At 35.3% G+C, this 13,636-nt stretch overlaps 1 protein-coding gene across 4 annotated transcripts in view; it reads left to right on the top strand.

Annotated features, from left to right (window-relative positions):
* The window catches only part of ALS2 (alsin Rho guanine nucleotide exchange factor ALS2), a 72,173-nt gene that overhangs the window by 37,495 nt on the left and 21,042 nt on the right, over positions 1-13,636 (top strand). For all 4 annotated transcript variants that reach the window (XM_019635707.1, XM_019635703.1, XM_019635706.1 and 1 more), the window contains exons 8-13: positions 439-516; positions 1,404-1,586; positions 3,281-3,452; positions 5,229-5,409; positions 7,562-7,627; positions 9,199-9,361. In XM_019635707.1, coding sequence (XP_019491252.1) covers positions 439-516; positions 1,404-1,586; positions 3,281-3,452; positions 5,229-5,409; positions 7,562-7,627; positions 9,199-9,361 — 843 coding nt within the window. The remainder of the gene's footprint in view (positions 1-438; positions 517-1,403; positions 1,587-3,280; positions 3,453-5,228; positions 5,410-7,561; positions 7,628-9,198; positions 9,362-13,636) is intronic.

Genomic DNA, 13,636 nt, shown 5'->3' with positions numbered 1-13,636 from the left:
CCGCTCACTGCGACTGCTAGCCGCTCACGCTGGCTGCTGGCTACATACGGTAGCCCATGGCAACCCACTGCCACAGGGGCTGCAGCCTATGCCGTCGCCGGCGACTCACGGCAGCCCAGTTCCAGGTTGAGCTGTTGTTCAGCATCTTAGCTGTGGAGGGCAGTGCCACTGGCCCTCATATGTGGGATCCGAACCGGGGCCCTGTGGATCCCAAGCCAGTTCTTATCCATCGCGCCACTCGGCCGGCCCTTAATATGTTATTTTAAAGAGTAGAAAACTAGTATAAGTAATTTGTGGAAAGACTAGTATAAGTAATTTATGTGTAACTATTGGTATATATTATATATATGTACACATATATATGTTATTAAAAAGGTTCAGAATTGACATACAAAATCATATTTATAGCTTATGTACTTTCTTGTGTTTTTCTAACAGGTTTACTCATGGGGCAGCAACACCTTTGGTCAACTTGGGCATTCCGATTTTCCAACAACAGTTCCTCGTCTTGTAAAGGTACTTTTGTGAACTTTTAATTTCTATAGGAACTTATTCCAGAGTTCTAAGTTATAACACTACATTTCTCCATTTCATGTTTTCAAAAATTAGGAGAACAATATATTTGTAACTTAAATTTGTTTTTATGTACTTAATTTCTTTTTAGATATGAAGCCACTTGTTTTTAAGCCAAATTTTTTTTTATGTGTTAGTTTATATTTTTCTTCTTAGCTTTCACTGTTCATTGAACATTCATAGTTCTTTTGTCTTTTTTTAAAAAGTAAAAAATTGAAAAAGTTCTTTCTTTTAAAACAAATGTTTCTAGAACTATGATGTTGACTTCTGAACTTTATATTACCAAATGCCTACTCTTTGATTTCTCAACTTAATTTTGACTTTTATGTAACATTATTTGATGGTGTTATATCTTGTTTTGGTTTCTCTTATATACATAGTCATAATAGTAAAACCTTTTATAAACCTTTTCATTTTCTATAGTGAAACTAAAAGTGTAGATGAAAGATCCCTTCATTGTTGTGTGAATTGGTTTTAGTTTATGTAATGCTTCTCAGAGACTGGTAATTTCTAGTCCCTTTGGTGCAATTCCTAGAGGGGTGTTTCTCAACCTGTTTTTCTGCCCCAACATCCTGAAGAAATACTACATGCTCATCAATAGTACCAACTCCTTATACAAGATTTGTTTGTATTTTGGATTCCTTCTGACCCCTGTGTCTGTTCTGCATTTGACTGGGTGCATTGCCGGGTGAATTTTGCACTCTGAGATACGAGTATAACTGACTTTGCTCCACACCTGTTTCAGTAATCTTTACATTTCAGTTCCTGTGGACCTGAAGTTCTGTCTGATTCCTTCATTTTGGACCCACAATATCTTGCTGTCGTTGCAGGTAAACAGCGAACATGGAATCTGGAGTGTATCTGCAGGCCTGGATTATTCCCTGTTTTTAGTGGACACAGAAGACTTCCAGCCTGGGTTGTATTACAGTGGGCGACAGGATCCTACAGAAGGTGACAACCTTCCAGAGAATCACAGTGGTACTAAGACTCCAGTTCTTCTCTCCTGTAGTAAGGTGAACAGGAATCCTAAGGCCCACATTGTTTAACACACGAGAAGTATTTTGTTTTTGTTGCTTGTGTGCCTATTAAGTATCTTTGACTGCTGTGTTTAAAATTGCAAGCCCCTTCCCATTCTCTTCTTGCTCCTTATCTTCTTTTCCTGACTTATTTCTCTCCACGGTGTATATCATCATCTAATGCAATATATAATTTACTTATTTTGTCTATTGTTTCTCCTCCTTAACTCTAAGATTCATAAGAGTAGGGATTTTAGGATTTCTCATTTACTGCTGTATCATCATAGTGAATACTTTATAAAGAGTTTGTTGAGTTAACTCCCTCATGTAGGAATATTAAAAAGTACATTTCATGGTGAAGTGTCCTGACTGCATTCATGGATGCTTCAGACGTGAATTAGAATAGGAATAGAGTAGATGGATTTTTTACTGTAAGTGGGAAGTAAAAATTGCAGGGTCCTGACATGGGAGTGTTGCAGACCCCACAGGCGACCAAAGTGCTGTATTTTCCATCACTTCCCATTTTCTCTTAGCTTTTCATTCTATTAATTAGTGTTTACTTCCTTTTTCATTTGTTGATTGGAATTACTTTGCTTTCCTACTTTCTATCTCTTTTTCATAAACTGAAATGATTGGCCTATTTCTGTGTTTTTTTCCCCCTCCTACTAAAGTAACTCACATCCTCAAAGTGATATGTCTCAAGGAAATTAATCCTCAAAGCTAATACATTCTGGATTTCTTATTCTTATTGAATAATCTATCCTATGGACAGTTTTTTATCCTTTGTGTTTGTTTTTCTGGCTAAATATGTAAGCTGTGAATGTACAGGGACAAGCTCTTTCTTGCTAAAGGTAACACTGGCCAAGGTTTGGCTCGTAACCTATATACAGCCTGTTATTCCAGACATACTAATCGACTCTGTAGTTGTTGGCCCTCCTCCACATTCCCCGTGCAAGACTCCACAGTCCAGATAAAGGTTGACATAGTCTGATGAAAGGGATGAGGCTCTAATATGTGTCTTTAGTTACCATGGGATGTTAATAGTCTATTGGGTCTGTGGCTTGGTTGCCCTGTTTAATAGGGATATGTGAATAAAGACATTGAATGTGTTCATTTAATGGTGTCATGGATAAATGAAAAAAGCCCCTTTTAAAGAAAATCCCTTTGTGTTGTACAGTACTTTCAAGAGACAAGATAACTTTCAGACTTTTGATATTTGGATCTATGGTATAGAGATCCTCTCTACTTTCATTTATCCTATTTTATGCAAAATGGAGTCCTGAGACATGACATGGATCTACATCATTTGGATCTTTGTTTACTTAGGGTGTGTGTCTGTAGTTCTAAACACATGTAATGTGAAATAAATGGTATTTTGGAAGTAAATGAAAGTATAGTAATATAGTTATATATAGAGCCAGATATATACAAGTATATATAACAATGGTTGACTGTTAAGCCATCTCAAAAAATCAAATAAAAAATTCTAAAAAGCCCTGACCTGTAGTGTTTATCTTCTTTTCTTTTGGTAATTTCACTATTGCAATTTTAAGCTACCAATGGTTTAATTACCAACTTGCAAAATTTCTGAATATTTACCAGTTGGCTCTCACTAGCTGATAAAAGCCAGCTTCAACACCCAAATTTCTACTAGTAAATTATGTTTTATCTTGAATCTTTCTCTGTTTTAGCTCGGATATATAAGCAGAGTGACAGCAGGAAAAGACAGCTGTCTAGCCTTGGTGGACAAGAACATTATGGGATATATTGCCAGTCTCCATGAATTGGCTACTACAGAAAGACGGTTTTATTCAAAGCTAAGTGATATCAAATCTCAGATTCTCAGGCCTCTTCTCAGTTTAGGTGAGTTAAACACCGTCGTTTTATCTGTTCTTCCTATATCACAAAGAAAACCTTTGAATTACGCTTTACTCCTTTCCTTCCATTCTCTCCTTTTTGTACATAGGCAGCCAATAACTTATAAACCATTTCCACTTTGTCAGTAGCCCAGCTGCCCCTGCCCTCTCCTCCCACTCCCAGAACTCCTTTTACTTGTGGAAGTAGCAAATGGAGCTTTCAGAATATTCATGGCAGAGAAGCAGAAACAACTTCCGGCAAGTTGATGCTAGGAGCTAGACTACTAAACAGCAGTTCTAGCCTCATCAGTGCTAAGATACCTTTCAGTAATTATACTACCCGAATTTTTAATTTTATTTATTCTAGTTCTTAGAATTATAGATTCATTTGGATTTACAAGTAGTCTCTTGAAATTGTTGATAACTGTAAGGTTGTTAAGGGTCTTAGCCCATGTTAGCATGAATTAATTCATTAAATCTGATTCCTTTTCTTAGCTGTAATCACCCACAAAGAGGGATTGAAGGTGAGGAGATATTACAGAGGAAATGGATTATGATAGTCCTAGATGGTGTGCTACTGTCCAGATTTGCTAGGTACCTGGGGTCTCTAGGAGGTTAGAAAAGAATACAAAATGGAGATTGGAAGGGGCAATTATTGAAAAAAAAACTTCCTTATTTCAAAATTTTTTCTAGGTTTGGTTCTGACTCAGGAAATGGAAAGGAAGTTTTCTTTCTCTTTCTCCTACACTCCTTGGACCCCTCTGAGGACCCAGAATTCAGGCCAATAACTACTACTAACTACTACTTAAACTCTACCTTGTTAGTTAGCTTATTGTTTTCAGTGGGAAAACATCTACTTTTCAAACAACTAACTTATAGTGTTTCCTTTGTAAGTTGGAGACTTCACATTTTTAAAAAATGTGTTTTGCTTTTTTAAATGTTGTAGTTAGAGTCCCCTGTTCTATAAATTCCCCTTCAGTGGGTGAGCCCAATACCCCAGGACCTTGGCAAGGGAAAGGAAGCAATCCAAGCTGGAGGGTTTCCGGATTGCTCTGAAAGGAAAGTGAAATCTGCCTATTCTCTCTCGACTTCTGATTTCTATGTTGGTCTTACCTGGTGTGCTCATCAGCCTCACTGCTTGGTCCTAGAAATTAGGAACTTTAACTGGGAAAAAGCAAATAACCTCCTGATATACCCTCTATAAAGTTTAGAGCAACATAGGCAGTCTGGTTTTGGGGTTGCCCTCTCTGCACTGAAGTGTTGGGCCTGTCCAAGGGACAAGTTGAGCAGAAGTAAGTACAAAAAGTTGAAAATGTTAACCAAGGTATAACTACAGAAGTGAGTTTAATTCCTGACTGTCACTAACCAGTTGTGTGAAATTAGAGTTTTTACTTCTCTTGGCTTCAGATTACTTATCTTCAAAATGAGAAGAGATTTGGATTAGCTCAGTGGTTCTCAAATTTGGCTGGTCTTCAGAATTATCTGGATAGCTTTTCTTTTCAATGTATCCATCCTGGGATCTTAGCCCTGGCCTACTGAGCCAGAATATGTAGGGTTTCCGTAAATATATTTTTAACAAGTTCCTCAGATGACTGGATTCTGTGCTCTCTAAAGTTGCTTTTTTTAACACTGTGATTATTTGGGTTCTGTAGTTGAGAGTACATCTCAACATGTTAAGTATTTTTAGAAAACTTTTTATAATTTTGATCATAAGGGAGTATTCAGGTAATGAGTCTTAGGTTATGTCATTCATCATCATCATCATCATCATCATTTGTTACAGAAAATTTGGGTACTGCAAGCACAGTCCAGCTGTTGCAGGAGGTGGCAAGTCGATTCAGCAAGCTGTGTTACCTAATTGGTCAGCATGGAGCCTCACTGAGCAGCTTCCTTCATGGGATAAAGGAAGCCAGGAGTTTGGTCATCCTGAAGCATGCAAGTCTCTTCTTGGATAGTTATACAGAGCAAGTATCCAGTCCCCTGTCATGTTCAGTCTCTGCAGGGTTTTTCTGCCAAGGAGAACAGCTCCTTAATCAGATGAGGCTAGATTAGGAAGACTGATATAAGGTAATAGAAATTGCAAAGCAGTATTTAATCTTAAACTAAATATACTTTTGCATTGCTAAAATTTTAGTTTTTTCTAAGGGGAAAAAAAAGAGTTTTAAAAATACTGAATTCTTATAGTTCCTCCTATATTCTAGCAGAATAGTTGATAGTATACTTACTTTACATGAAATGTACTGTAATAAAAATATTTCTTTAGAGAACAAGTTTGTATACTTAAGGAAATTATACTAAAATTTGAGGAAATAAGTAGCTAAATAAATTATTTTAAGACCTAAATGCTGATGGTAAATATGGAGCTATCCAGTGTCTGCTTTCTACTGTCGTGTAAATGGAGTGTTTAAAGACCAAACTATCTTTAAAATAAATATTTCCTTAATAAAACTGAGGATAGTTACCCAAGGCTCTTTTCATGTTTTTTAAGTAAAATATCCCAAGTGTATTTGAAAATTTAAATATTTCTCACTTTTTCTTAATTTGCATTTTGACATTTTGATGTGAGGCATAATTTAAGTGTTATTTTAATGTATAGTAGGTTATCGTGTTGATCTGAAGTATAGGTTTTATTCTTTATTTATTCATACCTCATCCATCCAACAAATATTGGCTGAATACCCACTAAGTGCCAGGCACTGTGTGGAGCTCCAAACCACAGCAGCCACGGCACAGAGCAAACGAAAAGCACCTGTCTTGACAGGTTCATGTTCTGTTGGTGTTCCGTTTAGGCTATTTGCAATATAAATAATGTATGTTTATTATTGAAAACTACACAAATAAAGATAATCAAAAAGATATTTAAAGTCTCCCATAATTCTGCCATCAGAAATAACAATTGTTAATGATCTTATGTTAATAATCTTAGTGTTTTTTCTTTCAGACTTAGCAAGTATATGCAAATAGATGCATGTGATTTTTAATTCTAAGCAAAATTAAATATACTGGAAGCTATTGTCTGAGAGGAAATACCCTGGTTGAAGTATTTTAACTCGTCATCTTTCAGACATGACAAATAACATAATTTAATACCAATTTACTTTTTTAAGCTACATTTTGTAAAGGTTTCAGTTTTTACTAGTATAATTTTTTTTGACTCGTATTCATCTTTATTTCAGTTCTGTTTCTTTGATACTTAAGGACTTATGCTTGAAAATGCTTTTATTTTGATCATTTGGGCTGCAATTTTAACATTCTATAGATGGAACAAGTAAAATTTTTTATTTATTTATGAATTTTTAAAACTTTTAAATTGTGCTAAAATATACATAGCATAAAATTTACTGTTGTAACCATTTTTAAGTGTACAGTGCCTTGGGCTATTTTTTTTTTTTTTTAGCTGAGCCATCCTGCCACCTATTGGCAGCTCAGCGGCTGCCTAGCTCGGGCTGGACTCGAACCGCTGTTACTCAGAGCTCAAACTCTTGAGCGAGCTCTTAACCAACTGAGCCACTCGGCCGGCCCTTGGGCTATTTTTTATAGGATTTTGCATTCTCTTTCCATTTGCCAGCCCAGGAGTATGGAAAAGATTTCCATGGCTCAAAGCAATAGAGCACAACTTCCTCTCTAGCAGTAGATCAGTACTTAACCTACATTTTCTAACACTGTTTCACTCAAGCTCGTATGTTTTCTTACCATCTCTATTATTTATTTCTGAAGACTTAATTGGGAAACCTAAAGTGAAGATCAGAGAAAATTTTCATTAAAAATCCAACAATTTTCATCGTATTTTCTCATTTGTTAAGTTACAAAGTAAAATATACCAAGTAAATTTTAGCATCTTGTGCATAGCTTTAATGTTTCTTAAATTTCCTGTTATATTTAACATCTTTATTAAAATGACCCCTGACACACACACAACTGTGTGATAATTGTGATTATCACATAGCCTGCCCTTCTCTTCAGCCCTTGATAGTTCATGAATGTTGATATCACAAAAGTGCTGAAACTCATTGGTGAGATACCAAGAAGCATCTGTTGCAGATGCTTGTTCGACAACTCTGAAGAATTAATTTACTTTTTAACACTAATGTACCTGTGTTTTCTTTTTTGCTCAAGGTATTGCACGTCAGTTACAAACTTCCTGGTTATGGGAGGATTCCAGCTTCTTGCTAAGCCTGCCATGTAAGCCAATATCTTCCAATTACCATTGTAACAACCAAAGATTATGTTTTGTAATGTTTCGTGTTTTTGAGTGCCCATGAAACACTTTGACTTGATCATTTTTACCAAATGAGTCAAAATGTAGACTTTCACTAACTCTTATACAGGACAGGAATTATTAGCTTCTGATTATTATTGGAAGTAGTATGATATTGAAAAAGCCACAAGATCTAGGCCCTTCTTTGGTGCTACTAGTTATTATTTCTGAGACTTTAAGGGACAACTCTCTTCACCAAATTGAACTGGGCATTCGGGAGAAATGTGGTCAGAGGGAGTATGTGTTCACCACGCAATACATCCATCTCAGGAGCGGGTCAAAGCAGAACACTTCTGAAGACTTAAACAGGTGTCCTTGCTGACCTCAGCAGCAGAACATGGAGAAGGAAGTAGGAACAGCCACACAAGTCAAGTATAAATAAAAATCTGGGCCATGTTCCCCAGGGCACTCTCTCAGATTTCTTATTGCATTATGAAGTAATTCAGTTTGTGCCATTGAACTATTGGGTTCCTGGAAGTTCTTACATATTTTTCCATCTTTCCACAGTAATATTTCATAATTTCCAAATTAAACATCTATTTCATCGTTCTCTAAGGAATTATAAAATGATTCATTCTTGCCGTGTAGTCTTGTGTGACATTGTCTTATTTGAGGCCTTGTAGCTAAGAATTGTAGTATAATGCATGTAAGACACGCAGGGTAGTGCCTGGCACATAATTATTGCTCAATAATAAATATTAGTGGTAGATAATTATTATTCTGTCCCACCAATTTTTGCTTTTTTACAAAAGTATTTTGATCTGGTGAGAGTAGTTTCAATAGGCACTGATCAGCATTAAAATTTGCAGTAAAATTGTAATAATGAACTTAATGTAAAACTGAATATTAAAACTAAATGTTGGCTTCAGTTTGAAATGTTTTTGAAGATCTCAGCATTGAAATCTTCACATATAATTTACTTTCTTATGTCCTGTTAATTGTAGTACCAGTACCTATAGCTTTTTATTATTCTCCTGCAATAAACTCATATTAGGTGATTAACAATTAAAGAAAAAAAAAGAAATTAGAAATATTTTAATATTCTATGCCAATTCTGTAGGAGCAAGGAACTTTGTTTTTCCTCCAGTATTTCTGTTCAGCACAACTGATTAGAGCAGTTAGTCCTGCCATTTATTGCTGTGACTTTTGGCTTGTAAATGAACAGGTGATGATGTCAGCTGGTCTCCAATTATTCCCTGAAACTGGAATGCATGATTGATTTCCTAGAACATGAGGCACAGTCTGTGATTAACCATCTCTATTACTGAGTTACTATTGCTAACATTTACAACTTTTTATATGCAAAAATCCCATTTTACAGGCAGGGAAATTCTTTTAATTCTATATGACTTATTTCATTGTATTTATCTTCTACTTTCATAGCACCTAAAATGTGCATTCTGTAAAAAGTAGGATCCAGTGAAATTTTTATTCAATGTTATGCATATTGTCATAACCAAAATAATTAACTGAATCTCTTTTTTTCTACCTCTAGTGATTTCCTAAATAAAAACCAGGAGCTGTTGCAAGACTTATCAGAAGTGACTGATGAAAACACCCAGTTGGTAGAAATACTGAATACTTTGTTTTTCTTGCCAACTAGACGACTTCATAATTATGCAAAAGTTTTGCTAAAGCTTGCTACTTGTTTTGAAGTGGTAAGCTCCCATATATACCCTCTTTGGACACTTGGGAAGCCAATAATCATAGTTTGTTTGTTTATATTATGCTACCCCATGATCTGGAAGTCCACTAATTTAGTGTTTATATATGTGTAATTATTTTTCTTCAGGGAAGTGTATCACTGTAGGTAAATCTAGTTTTCGTTGCTGTGGATTCAGCTTCCTTTCAGGATATTATCAATGAATTGCACTCATTTTATGAAACTAAAGTTGAGGCTCAAGTATGAGTACTACTCATTTAGTAATTGTCAAAGTTTATTGAGTGTATACTGAGTACAAGTTACACCAAGCTCTTTAAAATCCTGGCTTTCTGTAGAATGACACACACGTGTGAGGCAGTGGAGTTACCATCTGGCCTGGACTCATGATAGAGTTATGCCAGGTATTTGGGTCACTCTGGCATATGCTATGAGAAATCCTGGTGTTACAGGATTTCCTAATATGAGAACTGGTCTTTCTGTATAAAATTAGTTAGGTGGAATCTTAGAAAATTAGCCCTGCTCTAGGATATGGGTGTATTTGATAATGCTGGTTCTAAGATATTCACCTTTAAAATTGTACTGAAATGTATAGTTTCATTTTGTTTCAACTTTGAAGGACAGGAGAGAAACCATAATGCCTCCAGGGTTCCTTATAGTTGAGAATCTTTTTAATCTTGGGCTTTGTCTCCTTATCTGGATAGATTTCAATCTCCAGAGTAACCCAAGAACTGATGTGGGCTTTCTGTATTAGACCCTACTGTGGCCTTGTAGGTCTTTTCTTTTGCTTAACCCAAACTGATTTAGTTTTAGTTATGACAGTTTGAGCTACACAAATAACCCAATGAGATATAGATTTTACCTCAATATGTCCTCAGTTAATTAAAAATCTTGGCTCTTAAATCAACTTGAAATTGTTCAGAGTCTGATATTGTACCATTTCCAGTGAAGGGTCCTAATTCTGTGTAAAAAAAATCCAGACTCCACAATCAGATACCCTTTTTTGTTTCTAGCCTTATCTTCTTCCCTGTGTCCTATGTGTTAGTTCAGATTCCCTGGACGTGGCTCTCATATGCTTTATTTTGTCTTCCTGAAACACCCCTCCCTCCGTCCTCATTATGAGAAACCTTCAAGGCCTGCATCAAATGTCTTTTCCCATGAAAATGAATCCCGCTCTGCCTATGCCACACTTACTTCCATCCCTTCCCCATCTCTTAAGAATTAGTTACTCCCTCCTCTGTGCTTTGTTAATGCTTTATCTCTCTATTATTCTGTTATCTCATCCTGTCAGTGGTCCTTAACCAGGGTTGGGAATCAGAATCATCTGTGGAAGTTTTTTCAAAATACATGGCTATGTTCCGTCACTGCAAATTGTTATTTATTAAGTTTAAGGTACAGCTTAGGAAAAAAAAAATAGTGTGTTTACACACGCACACACACTTCTCTAGATAAAAATAATACCCAATATTTATTAAATGCATTTCATATGCCAGGTACTGTTCTAAGTATGTAAGTATATTATATACCATTAAATGTTTCTTAAATGAATATGAATGACTCTAAGAATTGTGGAATGTAATTACTCATGAATGTGAGGGATCATCCTTTCATCTTACCTTCTGCTCACTCTTCATAAGGCACAGCAATTATACCCCATCCCATGGTTGGTTCTCAAAGCTTGATCTGCAGACTCCTGTGGGTTCCAAAGACCCTTTTGGAGGGTGGGGAGGGGTGGTCGCAAATTGAAACTATTTTCAGGACAATGCTAAGACATTTGCTTTTCTCACTGTTGTCATTTGTACTGATAGTGCAAAAGTAAAGATGAGTAAAACTGCTGGCTCCTTAGCATGAATGAAGGTAGAGATACTAAACGGTACTCATAGTCATTGTGTTCATTGCTGTCATCTACTTACAGTTAAAAATCAAAATTAAAAAAATAAAATGCCAGTTTCACTTAAGAATATTCTTTTATTTTTTTAATTTTTACTAAATTTATTGGGGTAACATTGGTTAGTAAAATTATATAGGTTTCAGTGTACATTTCTATAATATATCATCTATATATTGCATTGTGTGTTCACCACCCAGAGTCAGTTCTTCCATCACCAGATATTTGACTCGCTTTAAACCTGTTCTACCACCCCTTCCCCCCTTACCCTCTGGTAACCACCAAACTGTGGTTTGTGTCTGTGAGTTTTTGTTTATCTTGTTCGTTTGTTGCTTTCAGTTTTATATCCCACATATGAGTGAAGTCATATGGTTCTTGAATTTTTCTGTCTGACTGATTTCACTGAGCATGCTAATCTCAAGCTTCATCTATGTTGTCACAAATGGCAACATTTCATTTTTTCTTATGGCTGAATAATATTCCATTGTATATATGTACCACATCTTCTTTATCCAGTCATCCATCAATGGACACTGGTTGTTTCTACGTCTTGGCCGCCATGAATAATGCTGCAGTGAACATAGGGTTACATATATCTTTATGGATAAATGTTTTCAGACACTTTAGGGTAGATACCCAGAAGAGGGATTGCTGGGTCATATGATAATTCTATTCACTTAAGAATATTCTTGATGAAACAGTAAAAATTATTTTATTTAACCTCAACCATTGAGTGTACATTTCTTGTTGATATGTAACTGACATTATATTAGTTTCAGATTATAACATAATTTGAGATATGTACCATATTTCCCCATGTATAAGACGCTCCCATGTATAAGACGCACCTTAATTTGGGGGCCTGAAATTTGAAAGAAAAGTATTACGTAAAGTTATTGAACTCAAGTTTTATTCATCATAAAATTCATACAACTCCCCATCACTTGCGGGAAATGCAAGTAAAAAAAAAAAAACTACAACCACTGTATAAGACGCACCCAGTTTTTAGAGCCCAAATTTTTCACAAAAGGGTGTGTCTTATACATGGGGAAATATGGTATATTACAGAATGATCACCACAATAAGTCTAGTTAGCATCCATCACCACACATCAAAGTATACATCTTTTTAATATTCTACATGATGAAATGGGAAGTACACCTAACGCAGCTCTTCTGCATGCCAAAACTTGGAGGTTTTTCAAGGAAAACTACATGATTGTGATTGAGAGTTGCTTTTTTTTTTTTTAACTTGAGCAATTGACAGATAAACTATGATTATTCAGATTTGGGTATGTGACATATATTTTCTCAAAAAATGAGTAAATGATCCTGTTACTTCAAGAACAACTGGCAATATTTGTTGCCAATGATAAAATCTGAACTTTTAAACAAAAATTAAATTAAAATATGGGAAACTATGTATCTATCACGGTGAGCTTGGCAGTTTCCTAATACTTGAAGACTTTCTGATGAGATTGTTGATGATATTAACATGTGATTTTTGATGTTGTATAATAAAATGTGTCAACATTTGGAAGCTCTGCCTAACTCATTGAACCAATATTTTCCAAATGTCCAATCCACATGTTAATAAAATTATGCATAGGTAAAGTTCTATTCAAAGTGTAAGATAGGCCAGTGGATTTTAATGTAACGGCGTACAAAAAGTTTAATTAATGTAATTTCAGACTCCACATTTCAGCTACTCTTAAAGAAACTACCACTTAAGTTTTGATACAGTTTCAAAGGAGAATATCTACAATTATTTGAAATGGGTATTAAAATACTCCTCCCGTTCTCAACTCTGTATCTTTATAAAGCAAGATTTTCTTCATATATTTCAACGAAACAACATATTGTAACAGATTAAATGCAGCAGCAGAAATGAAAATCCAGCTGTCATCTTTTAAGCCAGATATTATAATAAAGAGATTTGAAAAAATTAGAACAGTGTCACTTTTCTCCCTAAACATTTTTGTTTTGGGAAATATAGTTATTTTTCATGTAAAATGTTATTTTAGTTGAGATAAATAAAGATATTTGTATTTCTCCACTTCATTTTCTAATATGGTAAATATCAATAGATACAACCACATGAGCAAAGTAGAGATCCCTGAGACCAAAATATTTGAGAATTCCTGGTCTATCCTGGTTCTCTGCTGCTCTCCTAACTGATAACTTATTTCTTTTTTTTTTTCTTTTAATTATTTTTTATTATGAAATACACATTTTTTAGAATTAGTTTCAGCTGTACAACACAGTACAATAGTTATACATTTTACCCCTCGAAGTGACAACGCCCCTCCCCCAATCTGCCACCCCACTTCCCCCCGATATCATACATATCTATTACAATTCCCTTGACTCCACTCCCACACTATAC

Source organism: Hipposideros armiger, unplaced genomic scaffold (assembly GCF_001890085.2).
Source record: "Hipposideros armiger isolate ML-2016 unplaced genomic scaffold, ASM189008v1 scaffold_23, whole genome shotgun sequence".
Taxonomy (NCBI): Eukaryota; Metazoa; Chordata; class Mammalia; order Chiroptera; family Hipposideridae; genus Hipposideros; species Hipposideros armiger.
The sequence above is the reverse complement of the archived record's forward strand: the minus strand, read 5'-3'. Positions and strand labels throughout refer to the sequence as shown.